The sequence below is a fragment of the Kogia breviceps genome, chromosome 19 (genome assembly GCF_026419965.1).
Source record: "Kogia breviceps isolate mKogBre1 chromosome 19, mKogBre1 haplotype 1, whole genome shotgun sequence".
In the NCBI taxonomy this organism is placed as follows: Eukaryota; Metazoa; Chordata; class Mammalia; order Artiodactyla; family Physeteridae; genus Kogia; species Kogia breviceps.
The window spans coordinates 8,267,978-8,286,980 of NC_081328.1; the positions used below are offsets into that span (position 1 = coordinate 8,267,978).

At 49.7% G+C, this 19,003-nt stretch overlaps 1 protein-coding gene across 1 annotated transcript in view; it reads right to left on the reverse strand.

Moving 5' to 3' along the window:
• The window catches only part of DNAH2 (dynein axonemal heavy chain 2), a 92,152-nt gene that overhangs the window by 19,370 nt on the left and 53,779 nt on the right, over positions 1-19,003 (reverse strand). Inside the window, exons 41-64 of the mRNA XM_059048939.2 lie at positions 15,293-15,511; positions 14,932-15,049; positions 14,580-14,716; positions 13,923-14,060; positions 13,675-13,833; positions 12,123-12,275; positions 11,853-11,944; positions 11,325-11,523; positions 10,948-11,172; positions 9,889-9,993; positions 8,962-9,150; positions 8,677-8,762; positions 8,417-8,547; positions 8,110-8,259; positions 7,589-7,756; positions 7,183-7,343; positions 6,767-6,906; positions 5,006-5,138; positions 4,755-4,894; positions 2,774-2,984; positions 2,436-2,552; positions 2,124-2,265; positions 1,267-1,436; positions 1,014-1,130 (exon numbers count right to left, since the gene is read on the reverse strand). Of these exons, the coding sequence (XP_058904922.1) occupies positions 1,014-1,130; positions 1,267-1,436; positions 2,124-2,265; positions 2,436-2,552; positions 2,774-2,984; positions 4,755-4,894; positions 5,006-5,138; positions 6,767-6,906; positions 7,183-7,343; positions 7,589-7,756; positions 8,110-8,259; positions 8,417-8,547; positions 8,677-8,762; positions 8,962-9,150; positions 9,889-9,993; positions 10,948-11,172; positions 11,325-11,523; positions 11,853-11,944; positions 12,123-12,275; positions 13,675-13,833; positions 13,923-14,060; positions 14,580-14,716; positions 14,932-15,049; positions 15,293-15,511 (3,600 nt within the window). The remainder of the gene's footprint in view (positions 1-1,013; positions 1,131-1,266; positions 1,437-2,123; positions 2,266-2,435; positions 2,553-2,773; positions 2,985-4,754; positions 4,895-5,005; positions 5,139-6,766; positions 6,907-7,182; positions 7,344-7,588; positions 7,757-8,109; positions 8,260-8,416; positions 8,548-8,676; positions 8,763-8,961; positions 9,151-9,888; positions 9,994-10,947; positions 11,173-11,324; positions 11,524-11,852; positions 11,945-12,122; positions 12,276-13,674; positions 13,834-13,922; positions 14,061-14,579; positions 14,717-14,931; positions 15,050-15,292; positions 15,512-19,003) is intronic.

The following is a 19,003-nucleotide window of genomic DNA, read 5'->3' on the forward strand; positions in this document are numbered from 1 at the left end:
TTTATACACTGATATAGAACAATCTTCGATATATGTCGGGGATATAGGAAGGTGCAGAACAGTGTGTGTAAGTAATGTAAAAAAAAATAAAAGAGGGCTTCCCTGGTGGCGCAGTGGTTGAGAGTCCGCCTGCCGATGCAGGGGACATGGGTTCGTTCCCTGGTCCGGGAAGATCCCACATGCCGCGGAGCGGCTGGGCCCATGAACCATGGCCTCTGAGCCTGCGCGTCCGGAGCCTGTGCTCCGCAACGGGAGAGGCCACAACAGTGAGAGGCCAGGGTACCGCAATAATTTGTAATATGGGTTGCTTTCAAGAGAGCAGAGCTGGTGGCTAGAGAGTAGAAGGTGGGAGAGAGAATTCTTACTGGATATGCTTTTGTACTTTTAAAATTTCAAGCCATGTGGATGTATTTATATTACCTATGAAATCAATGATAGCAAATTAAATGATAGACTGGAAGAATTCTGAACTCTTGATAATAACATATTCTGCCTGGTTAGGGAGTTAGTTGTGCATAGATATTGTAGGAAATCACCTTCTGGATTGTCTAGCCCACTCACAGGGAATAGCCCTCTCTACCTCCAGATGACCCCACCACCTCCCCAGGCTCCAAAGCCCTCACATTCCTCCAGGTCCAAGCTGCAGTGTGACACCTTTGTCCCATCCCCCGGGCAAAGACACATTTGCCGCACAGATTTCACTAGCTACTGTCTCAGGGTCCCTCTCCAAAGGGCCCCCAATGAAGGATGGCAGACATCGCCGGCTCCCCGGTCAGTGCTGGAAAGGGCTCCTTGGGGACAGTGCCCCTGTGTGTTTGTAACCCTCTCAGTCAGCTTAGCTTTCTGAGCCAGAGGCAGACTGTCTAAACAAGGCACAGACGGGGAGGCAGACAGGCCTGTAAGGGAGAGGGGAGTAGAATTTGACAGGGAAAAATAAACAGTCAGGAAACATCCCTCGGAAATTTGGGAGGGGGACCACCTCGGAAAATGGAAAGCGCTGGTGTGAGGCTCACCTCACGCAGCTTCTCCTGGGCCTCAGCCAGGGCCGACTGCTTCTCCTGAAGCTGGGCCAACGCAGTGTTCATGCGGATCCGCTTGGGCTCCACCACCCGGTACAGCCGCCCGTACAGCTGTGGGCAGACAGCAGGCACCCTCTTACCCACCACCCACTCACCTGCCCGTGATCCTTCCCTCCCACTTGGGTCTACCATCCCCCCTCCTCCTGGGCCAGCCTCACTGCTCCCCTCCGCACTGGCCACCGCTTACCTCCATGGCGCGAACCCACATGCAGAGGGACTTGGCAGCCAATGACACGCGGCCGATGATGTCAGGCTGGAAGTCCGGCTGGGCGCAGTAGGCCCCGATCTTCTTCAGGACCTTATCTGAGATATTGTCCTTATCAAAGTTGATCAGTGACTTGATGAAGTTCTGTTCCCCTGTGGGATGAAGGTAGGGGGCCTCAGCCAGAGGGCCCAACCCCCTCCTCATCCAGGCCACGTGCTTCCTGGGCTCAGTTCCCAAGGCCAGCATATCTGCCCTCATCCCGAGCTCCTTCCGCTGACCTTGTTCCCTTCTCTAGACCCTCGAAGCTCCCAGGGCCTCCACGACCTCCGCAGCCTCAACTCCCATCACTTACCTTCATGACTCTCAGCCCGACTGCCCCACACACCACTCTTTATATATTCTCGCACCTTCTTCTAGGGCAAGGGCCACCAGACTACAGCTTACAGGCTACATTCTACCACCAGAACTCAGAGCAGGAAAACTATCACAAGAATACAACAGAAAGACTCTTGTTTTCCCTTTTCTGATTCTTGTGTTTTTGGAGGATGGGCGACCGAAGACATTCCTGTCCTTGGATTCTGTGATATATTCCTGTAATTCCTATAGCTTTATGAAAATTTTTTTTTTTTTTGCTTAAATTAAGATGAGTCATTTTCTGTTACTTACAACCAAAGAAACTTGACTGACATTTATACCTTCTCTTCCTTACTAGGCTCTGTGCTTTGAGGGTTGGTACAATGCCTCCTTCATCTCTGTCTCTCCGAGTGCCTGACACCCAGCAGATGATTAGGGAACGCTGGGTGGACTCACGTTAATTACCTTCTGGGTCCCTGGCTTACCTAGCTGCCTCTTGGCCTCTGCCCAGGTGGGCTCGTTGCCTCGGAGAATCATGACTGCCTGCAACACCATCTCCACTTGGGCAGGCGGCCGTCCATAAGACTTGATCTCTCCTATATCCTTCTTGTTCAGAGACTCCAGGGCCTGGGAAAAGGGATTAACTTGGAGACAAGAGTCAACTCAGGTGGCAAGACAGCTTCCTTTATGGAGACGGGACCCAGCTGAAGTTCCCCTCTTCTTCGCTACTTCCCCAGGGACTTTGAAAACAAAGAAGGCCGGCCCCACCCCCTTCTTGAGCCCTCCCACCCCGATACCCGCATGGCCTCTTCCAGGGCTGGCAATGCCTCTTCGAGATCCTTCTGGGCATTGTCAGCCAGTGCCTGGCACTTGACTTCCTCGATCGCAATCTTCTCACTGTTGGCTGTGACAGCCTACGGATGAAAAGAAGACGAGGGTTTTGACTTCACCTTGAGCAAAAGTGGCGGTGACGGTGTTGGTGGTAAGAGAAAGAGAAAGCTAAAGAAAACATGAGGAGTGGAACTCCCATTCCCTGCCCTGTGACCAGTGGAGACTGGGAAGCCCCTGCCCGGTGGGCGCGGGGAGTAGGGGGCACGAGGGGCAGGCGCAGGGCGGGGGCGGGGGGCGGGGCCACCTTCTGCTGTTCATCCGCTTCCCGCTTCTGCTGCACGATGATGACCAGGTACTCCTCGCACTGTTTCTGGAACTCAGCCACCTTTTTCTTGGCATCCTCCAGCTCCAAAGACATCACTTCCACCTTTTCCCTAGTTTCATCGATCTTAGACAACCCCGTCCGCAGTTTATTGGCTTGGTCCAGCAGCTCCTGCCGCTTCTCTGCCAGCAAGCTAGGGGACAGAGTGGGATCGGTGCCTCAGGAGCCGGGGCGCCCAGAAAGGAGAGGCCCATTTAGTCTCTTCCTTCCCAGAGCGGCTCTGGTCCCCGTCTTCCTGCCCGTTGCCACCAACACCATCCTAGTCAGACTGTTATCATTTCCTGCCCGGATCATTGCCAACAGCCTCCCAACCGGTCTTCCTGCTTCCAGAGACTCTCGTGCCTCTGATTTATGCTACACTCCGCTGTCAGAATCAGCTTGCTTGCTACTGTTTTCATCACACCACTTCCCTACTTGAGACTCTTCCCCGCTGTGCAGCAGACAGGGGGGCTGCAGTGAACCAGAAAACACAAACTTCTCTCAAGGGGGTGGCCATCTCTGGGCTCCAACCTGTTTTTTTTTTTCCATTTGAGAATAAATGTGGGCTCAGTATTGCCACAATTTCTGATGCTTCAAGACAGACTGGAAATCTGAAGTTTTCTAAGGCTCCCCAAGTTTTTTTTTTTTTTTTTTTTTTTTTGCGGTACGCGGGCCTCTCACTGTTGTGGCCTCTCCCGTTGCGGAGCACAGGCTCCGGACGCGCAGGCCTAGCGGCCATGGCTCACGGGCTTAGTTGCTCCGCGGCATGTGGGATCTTCCCGGACCAGGGCACGAACCCGTGTCTCCTGCATCGGCAGGCGGATTCTCAACCACTGCGCCACCAGGGAAGCCCCCCAAGTTTTAAATGTTGGCAACTCACTCAAACATGAGTTTTAACATTGTACAGCCAAAGAAAAATGTCTATGCGAGATTGTTTTCTGGATTAAGTAATAATATGCATGCAAAGAGCTTATCGCGGGCTTCCCTAGTGGCGCAGTGGTTGAGAGTCCGCCTGCCGATGCAGGGGACGCAGGTTCGTGCCCCGGTCCGGGAAGATCCCACATGCCGCGGAGCGGCTGGGCCCGTGAGCCGCGGCCTCTGAGCCTGCTTGTCCGGAGCCTGTGCTCCGCAACGGGAGAGGCCACAGCAGTGAGAGGCCCGCATACTGCAAAAAAAAAAAAAAAAAAAAAAAAACAACAAACAAAGAGCTTATCGCAGTGACTGGGAAATCCTAAACAGGATGTTAGCCTTTGTACCCAGGGAAGGCAAGGACTTTATTTTGTTAACTGGCATATATATTACAAGCATCTAAAATAGTGCCTGGCACAGAGTAGGTGCTCAAAAATATATTTTAAATGAATGAATTAATGTTGCCTATCATTATTACAAATGGCTTTTTCTTCACCTTGAAAAACTAAATCCAATAAATGAGGGTTTTTTTTTTTTTAACCTTACTCTTATATCCTTCAAAGCAAATTATTGTGTTGTGCACATAAAAACTCATAGTCAGTACAACTTAATGAATGAATATACAATTCTTGGGAATGGTGGAAAGTCTAGAAGATGTTAAAGGCAGAGAGAAGAGGACCTACATTGTAATATACACCCATAATATAATGTCACAGTTGTATTGTGGTTGGGACGAGAGACATCATTCTAGAAGATAAGGACACAGAGGTGTATAAAGTGGTCACAGCCAGAGGGCCCCTGAGATGGCCATGTCCTCTGGAAACCCCATCTCTCTGTTTAACTTCCTGGACAAAATCAAGGTCTCTGGCACCTCTGCCATTCCACATCAACATCCCAGTCCTCGAGCGGGTCCCCTTGGCCAGCTCCTGGATATTTTCCCTGACTTCACTTCACCAAGCACCCTCGAAAGACACCAAGCTTCCTGGCCCTCTGTGCCCCCTACTCTTCATCATACTTTTTATATCCAGATACAAGTTCCAGGTAGTTGGAGGGTGTGACGTAGTTGTGTCTTCGAAGTTCCAGCAGCATCTTCTGGGAATACTGAGCCACTGACCAGTGCATGGTGACGAAGATCTGGGCCACCTTCCTGTGGATCTGAGGCCAATTCATAGAGGATGTGAGATAGACCAAGAGTAAAGGCAGACAGGGAACAGAAATGGGCGGGAGGTGCCCGGGGGTGAGGAAAGGTGGGGAGGAGGGCCTCACGTTCTCCTGGGTCCCCAGGTCTGCTCCCACCAGATACTTCTCAGCCACCTCCAGCAGGGCCTCGCGGGGCCACTCTGAGAACCAGTTGATGGTTGTGCAGTTCACCAAGGCTGGGTACTGTCGGATCCAGTTCCTGGCGCGGGTTTCGAGAGGCAGTTAAGCTCAATCGCAGACTCAGCCTCCAGCGACGGGCTTCGTCACAGCTCCACCCGCTCCCCGGGAACCTAAAAGCCCCACCCCCGTGCCCCTGTATCTCCTTGTCCAGGTTTTGCTCCCCTCAGAGCTGATTCAGTGCAGGATTTAGAAACAGGTTCTGCAGTCAGAAAGACCCGATTCCACACCAACTAGGTGTGGGCACTTGGGGCAAGTGATGTAATCTTTTGAATGTCACTTTCCTTAGCTCTAAAATGCGAATAACAAAACATACTAACTAGAGTTTTTAGGGCATTCAGTGGGGTGACACATGTAAAATGCTTAGTACAGAGCCTGGTACATGGTCAATACACCATAAACCAAAAATATTAAAAGATAAACAAAATGGTAACCCAAACTGCCTCTCTGCACAAGTTCTCTGTCCTCCTATTTTCCGATGCCCTCGAAAATCTAGTCATACCAAGAATGGATCAAATGTGGTGTATACACTTGATGGAATATTATTCAGCCTTAAAGAGGAAGGAGATTCTGACACCTGTTACAACATGGATGAACCTTGAGGACGTTATGCTAAGTGAAATAAGCCAGTCACAAAAAGACAAACACTGTGTGATTCCACCTCTACGTGGTATCTAGAGTGGTCACTCACAGAAACAGAAAGTAGAAGGGTGGTTGCCAGGGCCTGGGGGTGGTGGGGGAAATGGGCAGTTGTCCAGTGGGTACACAGTTACAGTTTTGCACAATGAGAATGTTCCAGAAATCTGTGGCACAACAGTGTGAATATACTTAACACTGCTGAGCTGTATACTTAAAAACGGTTAGAGACTTCCCCGGTGGTGCAGTGGTTAAGACTCTGCACTCCCGATGCAGGGGGCCCACGTTCAATCCCTGGTCCGGGAACTAGATCCTGCACGCATGCCGCAACTAAGAAGGCTGTGTGGGCTTCCCTGGTGGCGCAGTGGTTGAGAGTCCACCTGCTGATGCAGGGGACAAGGGTGCGTGCCCGAGTCCGGGAAGATCCCACATGCCGCGGAGCGGCTAGGCCTGTGAGCCATGGCCAATGAGCCTGTGCTCCTCAACGGGAGAGGCCACAACAGTGAGAGGCCCGCGTACCACAAAAAAAAAAAAAAAAAAAAGAAGGCTGCGTGCTGCAACTAAAGATCCCGTGTGCCACATCTAAGACCTGGCAGCCAAGATAAATAAAAAAACATTTTTTTTTAAAATTTAAGAACTTCTCTTCAGCAAAAAAACAAAAAAACACAAAACTTAAAGAAAGTGAAGAGACGAGCCACAAACTTGAAAAAAACATGGCTAAAATGATTAAATTTTATGTTTGTTTTTAACCACAATTAAAAATTTCAAAACAAAAAAACCACCTCCATCTTCCTGAATAATAAAGAAATCTGATACACCAAAAGGCTCCCATGTAAGCAGCAGGAACTTGCCGAGAGAGACACAGGCTACGGCCAGGAGACGGGGTGTACAGGACTGGAGAGGCCGGCGCTATTCCTGAGTCTCGCTGGCAGCCGGCACAGAGGCCAGAACCGGGGAGGAGGACCCCGCGATGAGTGGGGCCTCGAGGGAGAAGAAGGCTGTAACAAGAGTCACCTGAAGGGGTCGCCCACGGGGCTGAGGCAGAGGACGATGTGCAGGTTGTTCCGCACGCGCTCGGTGAGGTAGGCGAAGAGGCTGTCCGAGGACTCGGGCACCTGCTCGGCACGGGCCTGCTCTATGATGAGCGTCTGGATCTGCGTGGAAGCCACAGTCAGGGGGCTGAGGTTTCAATGGCAGAACCCAGGGCGGGCGGGAGGGGGCAGCGGGTGGGGCTGGGCTGACAGGGTGTGGGTTTTAAAGCGGCTCGGCCCACTAGCGTCCCGCGAGGGAGGATGGCAGGACACGAAGCACCACCTAACGGGGGGCTGGAGGGAGGGGGCGCTACAGCAGCATCCTCTGGGATTAGGCGAGAAGGGGCTAGTTAGGAAAGGCCAAAGAACCAACTGGTAGTGGGTGTGGAAGGATCGCACCTCTTCAAATTCATCCACCTTATAGAGATTGGGGACCTCGCCTGAGCTGAGGATGTTGTTAATGTCCTCTAGGAATGATTCGTCAGCAACCTGGGTGTCCACAAAAAGGAAGGACGTGGCCTTGAGCTCTACCCCAGCCTGGTGATACAGACGCTTGATATCTGGGCCAGAGGAGACGGAACGCCTCTTCAGATTCACCATCCTGTCCTTCCTTCCCCTTCTGAGATTCAGGAGCCCTCCCCCAGCTGGCAACACATACGTGACACCACCCTGTACCCCACCGGGCCTGGCGCGGCCCCCTCCCCGGCTTCCAGCCCTCCTCTCACTTGTCAGCACAGGAAGTTCAGGAATCTGATCTTTCATTACCAGACCCAAACCCTCTTCCATCTCAGAAACCCAGTGTTACCGTCTCGGAATTCCTGCTTTCGATAATGTTTGGTGACCTCAATCTGGAAGGTGATGTACTCGCAGATGGATGAGGCCAAGCGGGCCAGACTCTGGCGTCCACTGCCCCCAATGCCCACCAAGAGCATGTTGCCCCGAGGCTGTCCAATGACCCGCACAATCCGTGTGACTGGAGGGTAGGGGGTAGGGGGTGAGGGTAATGAGTTGGCTGAACAACCTCAGGGGACCTCCAGGCCCTAGGCTGGGGACTGGGACGACTAAAACCGCAGTAGAGGAGCCAGGCAGCATGGCAAGAGGTTGGTGCCTGGAGCACTGGTAGCAATTCAACCCTCAACCTCCACCACCTCCGTTAAACACCATCATCAAGGAAAACCCCACCCATGGCCACAAGCACATCTGGGGTTAGGGAGGAAGGCGACTTCTGAGACTTGATTTGGGAGCGACCTGGGAAGAGATCCCCATTTCCTTGGACTATCCCCTAAGTGGGACGCTGGAGAAGGGATGGGAGCAGGAGGCGCTCACTGTGTTCAATGGCCTCTCGGAAGAGCACCAGCTGCATCGGCGCGACGGCGGGTGACAGGTTGTACTCATTCAGCGCCGTCTCCATGGCTGTCCTCAGGGCCGTCATATCCGTCAGGTCTTCATACACCTTGGGCTCCCGCAGGAAGTCCCCTGGGTCATGGGAAGAGGGGGGCAGATCTCAAATGCCTGGTCCTCCCCAGGCTTCCCCAAAGGGCTCTACGCATCCATGGGACTTGGTGCCCCGCCTCCCCTTCTAACCCATCTCCTAAGAGTCTCCAGCCTAGGGGGGCCACGGCTCCCAGCTCACCAAAGATGGGAGAACGTTTGTTGGGACAAAGGTTATGAAATGTGAGATCAAAGAAGGAGCCGAGTTTGTCACTTATGATGCCCACGAAGGCCTCCATGTCTGCCGTGTCAACTAGTCGGTCGGAGAAGACTCTGTCGGGAGGGAGCTGGGGTGAGATCTGGGAATGAAGAGGAGCGTGCTCTTGGGGGAAGGGACAGGCGGGTGGGGGGTGGAGGCTTGGGCTTGGGAAGGCCTGGGTCTGGCAGGCACAGCTCCCTCACCTGAAACATTCATGGATCCAGAGTCGTGTGATTCTGGACTTGGTATCGTGGAAGTCCTTGCTGGCTCTCAGCATGCCCTGGAACACCTAGGGAGGGGGCATGGCTAGTGGGATGGAGGGAGGGAAGAGAGTCCCTCCAGAAGTTTTAGAGAAAGCAGCATTCCCGGATGGGGGTGGTTTGGGGTGTGTGGGATGCTACTGAGCTCCAAGGCTTACTTTGAGGAGAGGAGAATGGCTCCAAGGAGGCTGTGCTGGGCCAAAGGGGCAAGGCCTGACAGAGTTTCACCTTGGAGATGTCTCGAAGGTTGAAGAGGTAGTGGATCTTGGCAGGCGTGGGCAGGAAGCGCTGTACCACGGTGTTGTACACATCCAAGGTGGCCTCGGTCACCACGTTCCCAATGGGCTTCACCTCTTCCTCAAAGTCCTGGAGCTTCTGATTGATCATGGTGCCAAATATCCGGATGATCTGGGACTCCTAGAAACAGGCTCTCAGACTCAACGTTGCAGGCTCATGACCTTTCAGCCAAGGGGGGGACTAGGGTCAGGGGAGAAAAGCACTTGTCTTGGGGGCAGAATTTAAAGGGGGCACAAAAAACCCTCAAAAATCAAGAGAAATAATGCTTTAGTGTAATATTTAAAAATCAAGATTAATGCATACTGTCCACGATGAACAAATATGAACATTTTAAATAAAGACGGGATCCGTATTGCTGGTTTTTCCTCTTGCCTCAGGTTCTCATGAGGCTCAGCACGGTACTATACTGACCTTGTACTTATCTAAAATTTTGGTGTCTTGTTCATTGTGAATTTTTGGCATTAATTTTTTTTAACGTTGCATGAAAATATTATTTATCTTGATTTTTGAGGGTTTTGGGTGCCCCTGAGTGCCTCCCTCGCCTCACCCCAGCCCTGGGCCGCTCCCAGCTCTCTGCTTTGGAGGCTCTACCTTCCTTGTCTGTTTGGTCCCCACTCTCTGCCCACTGGGACTGTTAGGCTTCACATGCCAGAGCCAGGCTACACTTCCACCCTGCAGCTCTCCTAGCTCAGCAGAAGCAAGGCTCCTGCAGAGAGCAGCATCCCCTCCATGTATCATAGCTCCCTGAATGCAACTCAGCCCTTGGGGGTCCTTGGGCCCCTCCGCTATCTGCCCCGTCGTTCTCTGAGCCACAGATGGCTTTGCCGTCTACAGTCCCAGCCCTCAGAATGCCCTCACCGTAGGGAAGGTCATGTTGATGATGTTGAAGCGACTCTGCAGCCTTGGGGAGATGACGGTCCGTCCACCCCCGGAAGGGCCCATGGCAGCCATCAAGAACATGTCCTAGAGAGCAAAGACCAGATGGGGTGGGGGTGGGGGGGGTGGAGACAGGTGAGAGGACGGGAAGAGAGGAAGCATGGAAATAAGGGAGGATGTGAGAGGAGCCAGGAGGAAGAGAGGAGATGGAGGGACAAATGGGAGGAGGGAAGACAGGGACAGAAAGAGCAGGAAGAAACACGGAGTAGTAGGGGCAGGGAAAGGTGAGGGGAAGGAAGGGATTTGGGACATTTTTACAGAATTACTAAAGTAATGTATTTGTTCTTATTTCATCATTATAATCCATGTTCCCAAATTGGAAAATAGAGGTAAGTTAAAAAAATAACATTTGATTACGGCTTCTAGACTTTCTCTTCTTTTCTATTTTAAATAAATAAATATATATATACATGTATCTGTGTATGTATGTGTGTGTTTTTTCTAAGAAACATATGAATTTATTATTAGGTGAGTTTTGGACCCCGAGGGCCAGATAGATGAGTGCCCCAGATAATGAGGCCGGAATGGCTGGCTGCCCATTGATTCAGGAAAAAGAAACAAGACGTTCAGAATCCCATGGGAGAAAAGCCAGGACTGAAGGGAGACGCCTGGATTCTGGGTGGGGAGCGGAGGTGGTTACTGAAACAGCGGGAAGTGGAGAGACCTGGAGATGGGGTTATGGGCAGTTCTGGTTGGCCTCAGCGTTGCCATGGGAGCGAGGTATAAGAGGCCTGGGAAAGGAGTGGAAGTTGGAGGACAGGCTCCCTTGGTCATGAAGCACAGGACAGTCAGTGAGGAGGGTCACTAACAGGAATTGATAACCTAGGAGCCAGATGTCTGGGTCCTGAGAAAGGCGGGATGCTCCTGTGTGGGGAGGAACGTAGGCTTACAGGATTCTATCCTGGGGTCCCAGAGAAGCGAGGACTGAACCCATCGTGGGCGGGAACGGAGGCCTGAAGAACAAATTCTCGGGATGCTTACTCGAATGTACTTGATGGTCTGCTTCGTTCGATCATACCAGAAGCCATAGTCAATCCAGAAGCGAATCAGCTCCAGGGGGGGCTGGGACCCAAACGTGTCCTTAGCTGGCATATTTAGGTCATCCACGAAGGTGATCATGCTTTTGCCTCCAAATGGCACATAGACACCCTTGGTTCGCTTCTCCACCCTGCTCTCAATGACGCTCTGCACATTATTGGATGTGGTCTGGTGAAAAAGGCACAGAATGAATGCTTGGGTCCCCCGGGAGAAATACGGGGTTAGAGAGGAGGGTCGACCAGGCACTTGGATCCCAAGGGGGAGCAGAGGTAGGGACAGAGCGGGGAGCTGGCGGCCTGGCCCTGGGTCCTGCCACACACCTGCGCAGACATGTTGACAGTGAGCACTGACCACTGGCTGGAGGGCAAGGACCGCAGGACACTCTGAGCGATGGACGTCTTTCCAGTCCCCACGGGACCCACCAGCAGGACGGGGTTCTGGGTGGCCACCAAGGCGCTCACCAGGTAGTTGTAGCGGACAGTGTCAACAGTGGGCACCATGATCTTGTAGAAGGGGAAGCTGGTGGGGAAAGGGACTGTGTCTCAAGATCGTGGCCCACTCCTTTCTAACTCCCGCTGGCTTCTGCCCCCCGGTGTTTATCTTCCTCTGGCATCACCACTCTCTAATCACCAAGCCTGCCTCCTGCGGGGTCTGGGGATCAGGCATTCTCCTGAAGGATCCTGTCCCATTTCCTCTAGATCCTGCTTCCTGCACTGGAAAGTCATCTCTGCCTTGGGATCCATCCTCTCTTCCTACAGCTCACTTTTGCACCCCTCTTTTGCTCTCTCACCACATCTCCCACCCACCACAGCCCCAAGCCTGACCCACCCCCCAGGCCTGGCTCTCACTTTGGAGGGTAGCGCCAACTCTTAGGGAGCTTCTCCTCAAATGATGTCCAACTCCGCATCTTGGGGTCCACAAAATACTCGTACACCGTGTCCTGAGGAGGGAACGTGTGGCGGGTTACCAAAGCCTTCCTTTAGCTTTTCCCTGCCCAGAAAAACTGCTCACAGACCACTGGGCAGAAGAAAGAGAGCTGGGTGGCAGGCTGAGGCTCAAGAAGAGTCTAAGGATCAGGGATGCAGAAAAATAGGGCAGCTGGCTTTGAGGGCCCTGACCTTGTTGGGGAAAGTGCCCTCAATCTCTCGGAGGTAACTGTCGATTTTCTTGCGGCCCTCCTCGTCCACGGAGGCACACACAGACCAGATCATGCTGAACACAAACGTCAGCTCTACCATGGAGACAAAGTTCTCACCATCAGCTGGGTTCACCTGGGTGGAAAAGGAGAAGCGGAAATACCGTAAATCTATAAGCGGTGGAGGCGTCTAATTTTGGCAGCTCATCACAAAGGTTTGGAGTTTCCCTCCTTTCCTGGTTCTGTTTGGAAAACCGTATATATGGCTGTAGATAAACCGAAATCTAAACATTTAAATAAACCTACTAAGTTACAGAGACACGGTGGGAAATTGTGTTGAGACTCCATTGTCTACCATATTGAATCCAGAGTCCTTAGCCTGTCCTTCCAGCTCAACACACATCTCACCGTCCTCTTCTCGGGGTCTCAGCTGCAGCGAAGAGGGGTTGTAACACCGCCAACACCATCCACTCATCACCCACCCTCCCTGCCCAGCGGGGACTGACTCTTGCGTCTCTGCGTTTTTGCAAAAGCCATTCCCTTTACCTAGACTGCCCTCCTCTCTTTGTTTTGTTCATCAGCGTCCTTCCGCTACCCAGTCCTCCTCAGCAGCTCGGTGCCACTGACACGACATTACTGTCCTTTTCCCCTCTGTCATTTTGCAACTTCACCTACATAGTTTTAATTTATATTAACCTTACCAGGAATGACACATACTGTTACAGATCTTAGTTGTTATATAACTTTCTATTAACAGTCGAGTGATCTGGCAATGTCCTTAAAAACAATATGAACCATTTCTAGGCAGTGATTTAATCTCAGCAGAAAAATACCCAATTTTGGTCCTTACTCCATAATTCTAAACCAAACAAAAATTTTCTTAAATATCAGTTAATTTGAACATTTCTAAAACCCCTCATCAGATTAGATGGGGAGCTCCTCCCAGCAGAAACAGTATCCCAGGGCCTTCCCCGGCGGCCCAGTGGTTAAGACTTCACCTTACAACGCAGGGGGTGCGGGTTCAATCCCTGGTTGGGGAGCTAAGATCCCACATGCCTTGCAGCCAAAAAAAACCAAAACATAAAACAGAAGCAATATTGAAATAAATTCAGTAAAGACTTTAAAAATGGTCCATATCCAAAAAAAAAAATCTTAAAAAAAGAAACAGTATCTCAAGGCCTCACAGATTCCAAGACTTAATATTTAATTTTTGAAAGGATGGAGAAATGAGGAACCAAATGAACTATCCTCAGCCCTCAAATACGGGCAGGAAATTACAGTGAGACCCATTGTGTACTATCTCTTATTTAGAGTCCTTAGTTTGGCCTCCCAGTGTGTATTCACATGTGCGCGCGTGAGCGCACACACACACACACACACACACACACACACACACCCCGCTCCACTCAAGCCTCATGTTCCAATTGTGTCTCAGACGCACCGTTTCCCTGAAGTTGTCCCGGGCGGTGGAGAGCCCTTCTGCCCTGGTCCCCCCTCACCCCATTCTCCCCCCTCACCCCGTTCTCCCCCCTCACCCCGTTCTCTGGTGTGGCCAGGGCTGAGTACAGCTTGCAGAGGGAGATGATGCCGCTGTATTCCGGGAGGGGCACCAGCTCGTGGCAGTTGTTCTTCTTAAAGGTCAGCATCTTGTTGATGAACTTTTCGAACATGCGCTGAAGAGGCTCTGCCTCTACCTGGAGTCGAATAAGCAGGGGCTCTGAATTATTCTTGTGTCCCCGCCAGGCCCCACTGGTTCCTTTCCTCTCCTCCATTCCCTTCATACCTTTGGCCTCTTCTCCAGCCACGACTGAACATAGGGCTTCCAGCCCAGGTCAGCGTAGTCAGTGTACACCATCCCGCAGCGAGACACGGTGGCTGGGGAGGCCACTGCCAAGTTTTCCACTTCGAACAGGAGAGACACCTATGGATATACTCGGTCAGAACCTTGTCTTTCCCTCAGTCATAAAAACAGCCAGCGTTCTGCTGCCCCAAGGTGTCTCTACTGAGTACCACGTGTGGCAGAATGAATAAAGACCTAAGCGTTACGAATGATTCGTTTGTTAAAAGAAATCAGGGTTCATTCAAGGTCATCCTTACGAAGAATCACCCTCTCGCTCACATTGTTTGGGCGGGTGGGAAAGGGCGGGCTTTACAAAAGCCCACGAATTGTAAGTCTGGGTGCACAACGGAAGGTCAGCCCGCACACGTCCGTGGCAATGACGCTGCCTCAGTCCACACAGTGCGTCCTAGTACACTGTTTTCTCTCTATACAGTGGTCCTCGGCGTCTGTGCTAAGACAGGCGTTCCTTCTTCGGTCACAGGTTGCCCTGAATCCAGGCACCCCCCTCCCGGGCGCTCCTATAGAACTTCCTCTTCTTGTTGGATGTCCCTGCTCTTCCCCTTAGCCCTGCCCCGGGACCTCCGGTTTCCACTCCCGGACCTGCTCCGGCATCGCGATGCGCTCCCCGTTGATAAGGGTCAGCACTTTGTTATCGTCCATGACAGAGTTCATGCTCTCAATCCACAGTGTGTCCACGGGGCCATCGAAAAGGATCCACTTCTCATCCGTCTTCTCGTCTTGGTCGGAGGTAGACGATAAGGAAACCAGAGCTTTGTCACCCAACCCCCCCTCCACCCTCATCTCCCCGGAGACGCAAGCGGCTGCTTCCTGGTGATCTCCGCATTCCCCAAGCATTTCCCCCCCCCCCCCGATGAGCTTTCTATCCCCAGACTCCCCACGCCCGCAGGAGACTTACGCATCTGCTCTCCCCGCCCCAAGATCCTTCGGGTACCTGCACAAGCCGCCCGCATGACGCTGGACAGGATGCCGTCTGTCCATTCATTAGTGCTGAGGTCATATTCCCCGTACAGCTCCCCTAGGGACAGTGCCTTAGGGTTCAAAGGGAACTCCTAAAAATGACACAGGAAGGGGGTTTTGAGCTGCCGGCTGACACAAATCCCAAGAGGTCCCTTCATTTCCAGCCTCCCTGTATTTCCAGGTATTTGTATTTGGCCCCTGTCTCTCTCATCCCTCCCAGGCCGCCCTCCTGGTCTGCACCAGCCTCCCAGACACCTCCGCACCCCTGCCCCCAGCCTCACTGTCTTCCTGCTACGCAAGTCCCCTCCAGGGGACCCACTGCCCCAGGTCCGTACTCTGACAACGTTGAAGCTGGCCTCTCCGGCGCGGCACAGGGAGGACAAGGAGGACTGAAGAATTCTCCACAAGGCAGTCTTGCCGCTGCCTGTGCAGCCCACGATCATGGTGGAGTGGCGGGAGTTCTTGGTTTCGTACAGCTGGATAACCTTGGTGACGGTGAACGGGATGGTCTGCAGGCCCATATCCCGAATCTCCTGCTCAATGGTCTCCCGCAGCTGAGAGAAGGGAAGATACAGGAAGCAGAAGGAAAAGGGTGTGGCTTGTAAAGGACTCTCAAAAGCTCACCGGTACCCGGAAGGATAATGTGCAAACCATTAAAAATGGCACCAGGTCCCTTTGCACCCTGGCAGTTGTTTGTTCCTTGGGAGGCTGGCCAATTGCAGAGTTAGGAGATTGGGCTCCGGAGTCAGCCAGCCTGGGTCCCCAGCTTTCAGCTATGTGAACCTGAGCAAGTTAACTTCTTTGAGCCTCAGTTTCCTAATCTGTTAAATGGGAGTAATGATGGTACTTCCCACGTAGGGCTGTTATATTAGATAAGATAGTCAATGTAAAACACAATGTTTGATACGCAGCTCTACACATCTTTTCTAATATCATTCAACAAATATTTATTAAGCCTCTAAAGTATGTGCCAAGCAGTGTGCTGGGTGCTGAGAACAAATTAGTGTTCATCCTATCGCAGAGCCCACAGTCTGGTGGGGGAGCCAGACATTAAAATAATCATCACCTAAGTTAAAAAGACAAAAACTCAAATTCAAAAAGATACATACACCCCAATGTTCATAGCAGCACTATTTACGATAGCCAAGACATGGAAGCAACCTAAATGCTCGTCAACAGATGAATGGATAAAGAAGATGTGGTATATTTATACAACAAAATATTACTCAGCCATAAAAAAAGAATGAAATAATACCATTTGCAGCAACACGGATGAATCTAGAGATTATCATCTTAAGTAAGTCAGACAGAGAAAGACAAATATCACATGATATTACTTACATGTGGAATCTAAAAAAATGATACAAATGAACTAATTTACAAAACGGAAATAGACTCAGACATTGAAAACAAACTCATTATTACCAAAGGGGGAAAGGTGTGGATAAATTAGGAGTTTGAGATTAACAGACGCAAACTACTATATATAAAATAAACAAGGACCTACTATATAGCACAGGGAACTATATATAATATCTTATAATAACCTGTAATAGAAAAGAATGTGAAAGAAATATATATATATATATAAAACTAAGTCACTTTGCTGTCTACCTGAAACTAACACAACATTGTAAATCAACTATACTCCATTAAAAATTTTAAAAATAAAAATGAAAAATAAAGAAATGCTTATCGAACCATGACCCATGTGGGTCCCAGAATAGTGTGACATTTTTAAATACACAGCCAATGCAACCAAGTTAAGTTCAAACAAATGCAATGTTTTACTTGTATCTCTCAAACACCACTAAGAGGCCTCATCCCTACTACTTCCCTCCACTGTCTGAGAATTAGTTGTATTAGCATGTTGGGGTGTATTTGTGTGTGTGCGTGTTTAGCTCATCATGCCAAAAGTTTAGAATGTCACATTTTCTATTTACTCAGTTTAAAATATCCTGTAATTTCTGCTTTGACCCATGAGTTATTTCGAATTGTATTGCCTAATTTCCAAACATTTGGAATAACTATATTTTGTTACCAATTTCTAGTTTAATTCTATTGTGGTCAGAGATCATCCTCTGTATAATTTTCAGTCACTTGAAGTTTATGAGACTGCTACTTAATAATCCAGCACACAGTCAATTTTGGTAAACGCTACATGCATATGTATCTGCAATTATATGCATATAATATTCTACATGTGTCAGGTCAAATCTGTTAAAAGCATTCAAATCCGTATCTTTTAAAAAAATATTTATTTACCTATTCATTTTATTTTTGGCCGTGTTGGGTCTTAGTTGCGGCATGTGGGAACTTTCCCTGTGGGGCACAGGCTCTTTGTTGCAGAGCTCGGGCTTCTCTCTAGTTGTGGCACGCGGGCTCAGTAGTCGTGGCTCGCGGGCTTAGTTGCCCCGTGGCATGTGGGATCTTAGTTCCCTGACCAGGGATCAAACCCATGTCCCCTGCATTGGAAGGCAGATTCTGCACCACTGGTCCACCAGGGAAGTCCCTCAAATCCGTATCTTTATGGATTTCTTTTTTTTCTTTTTTTTTCGCCACACCGCACAACTTGTGGGATCTTAGTTCCTGGACCAGGACTGAACCCGGGCCATGGCAGTGAAAGCGCTGAGTCCTAACCACTGGACTGCCAGGGAAATCCCTTTATGGATTTTTTTATCTGCTTATTTTATCAATTTCTGAGGGAAGCATGTCAAGATTTCCCACTAGGGTTGTGGATTTATCTGTTTCTACTTTTAGTTCTGTCGATTTTGTTTTATGCATTTTCTAGCTCTATTATTAAGTGCATACAAATTTAGAATGCCATATCTTTCTGAGCGTTGGCCCTTTTATCATTATGAAATGTCCCCCTTTATCTTTAATATTCTTCTTGCCATAAAGTCTACTTTGCCTTATATCAGTAGAGTTAACACTGTGATCAGAAAATGTGTTCTGAATAAATTCCTTTGAAATTTTTGAGGCAGATTTATGACCTTTACATGGTCAAGTAACCTAAATATTCTATGTATGCTTGAAAAAAATGGTTATTCTTCAGTTATGGAATGCAATTGCTGTCAATGTCTTGCTTAACTCAAGATTGAGTGTGTTGTTCAAATCTTCTTTAACAAAACTGATTTTTAGTCTGCTTGGCCTATCAGTTACTGAGAGATGTGAAGAGTGCCACTACGATTGTAGATTTGTTTATTTCTCTTTGAAATTCTGAAAAATTTTGTTCTATTTATTTTGAGGCCATATTATTAGATGTATGCAAATTTAGAATTGTATCTTCCTGGTGAATTGAACTTTTTATTATTATGAAGCAACTCTATTTCTGGTAATTCATTTTGCCTTAAGATCTATGTTGTCTGATATTGCTACTCCAGCTTCCTTTTGATTAATGTCTACCTGATGTATTTTTCTAGTCTTTGACTCTCCACCCTTTGTCTTTACGTTTTACGTGTGTCTCTTGTAAACAGTATTAAATATTAGTATAACAATGTATACTATTCAATACATGATTATTTTTCCTTTCCTGCACAACTTTTTGGTTTTCCCTAGGGGCTAATAGTTGCTCTGGTTTTTTGTTTGCTTAGTTTTTAATATACTGATCTTTAACTCAGCTCCAAACTCTGCCAGTTGACTAAATCTCTCAAAACTTTTATTCTCATCAGGTATCGATTTCCTCTTCTTAAAGAAGTCTGGGGACTTCCTTGGTGATCCAGTGGTGCAGAGTCCACCTTACAATGCAGGGGACGTGGGTTCAATCCCTGATCAGGGAACTGAGATCCCACATGCCACAGGGCAACTAAGTCCACACGCCAGAACTACTGAGCTCGTGTGCCTCAACTAGAGAGCCTGCGTGCCGCAAACTACAGAGCCCACGCGCTCTGGAGCCCTGGAGCCCACGCACCACAGCTAGAAAAAGGAAAGACCCGTGCGCCACAACAAAAGATCCCGCACGCCTCAACAAAGATCTCATGTGCTGCAACTAAGACCCAATGCAGCCAAAAATAAATAAATCATAATTTTTAAAAAAATCTTAAAAA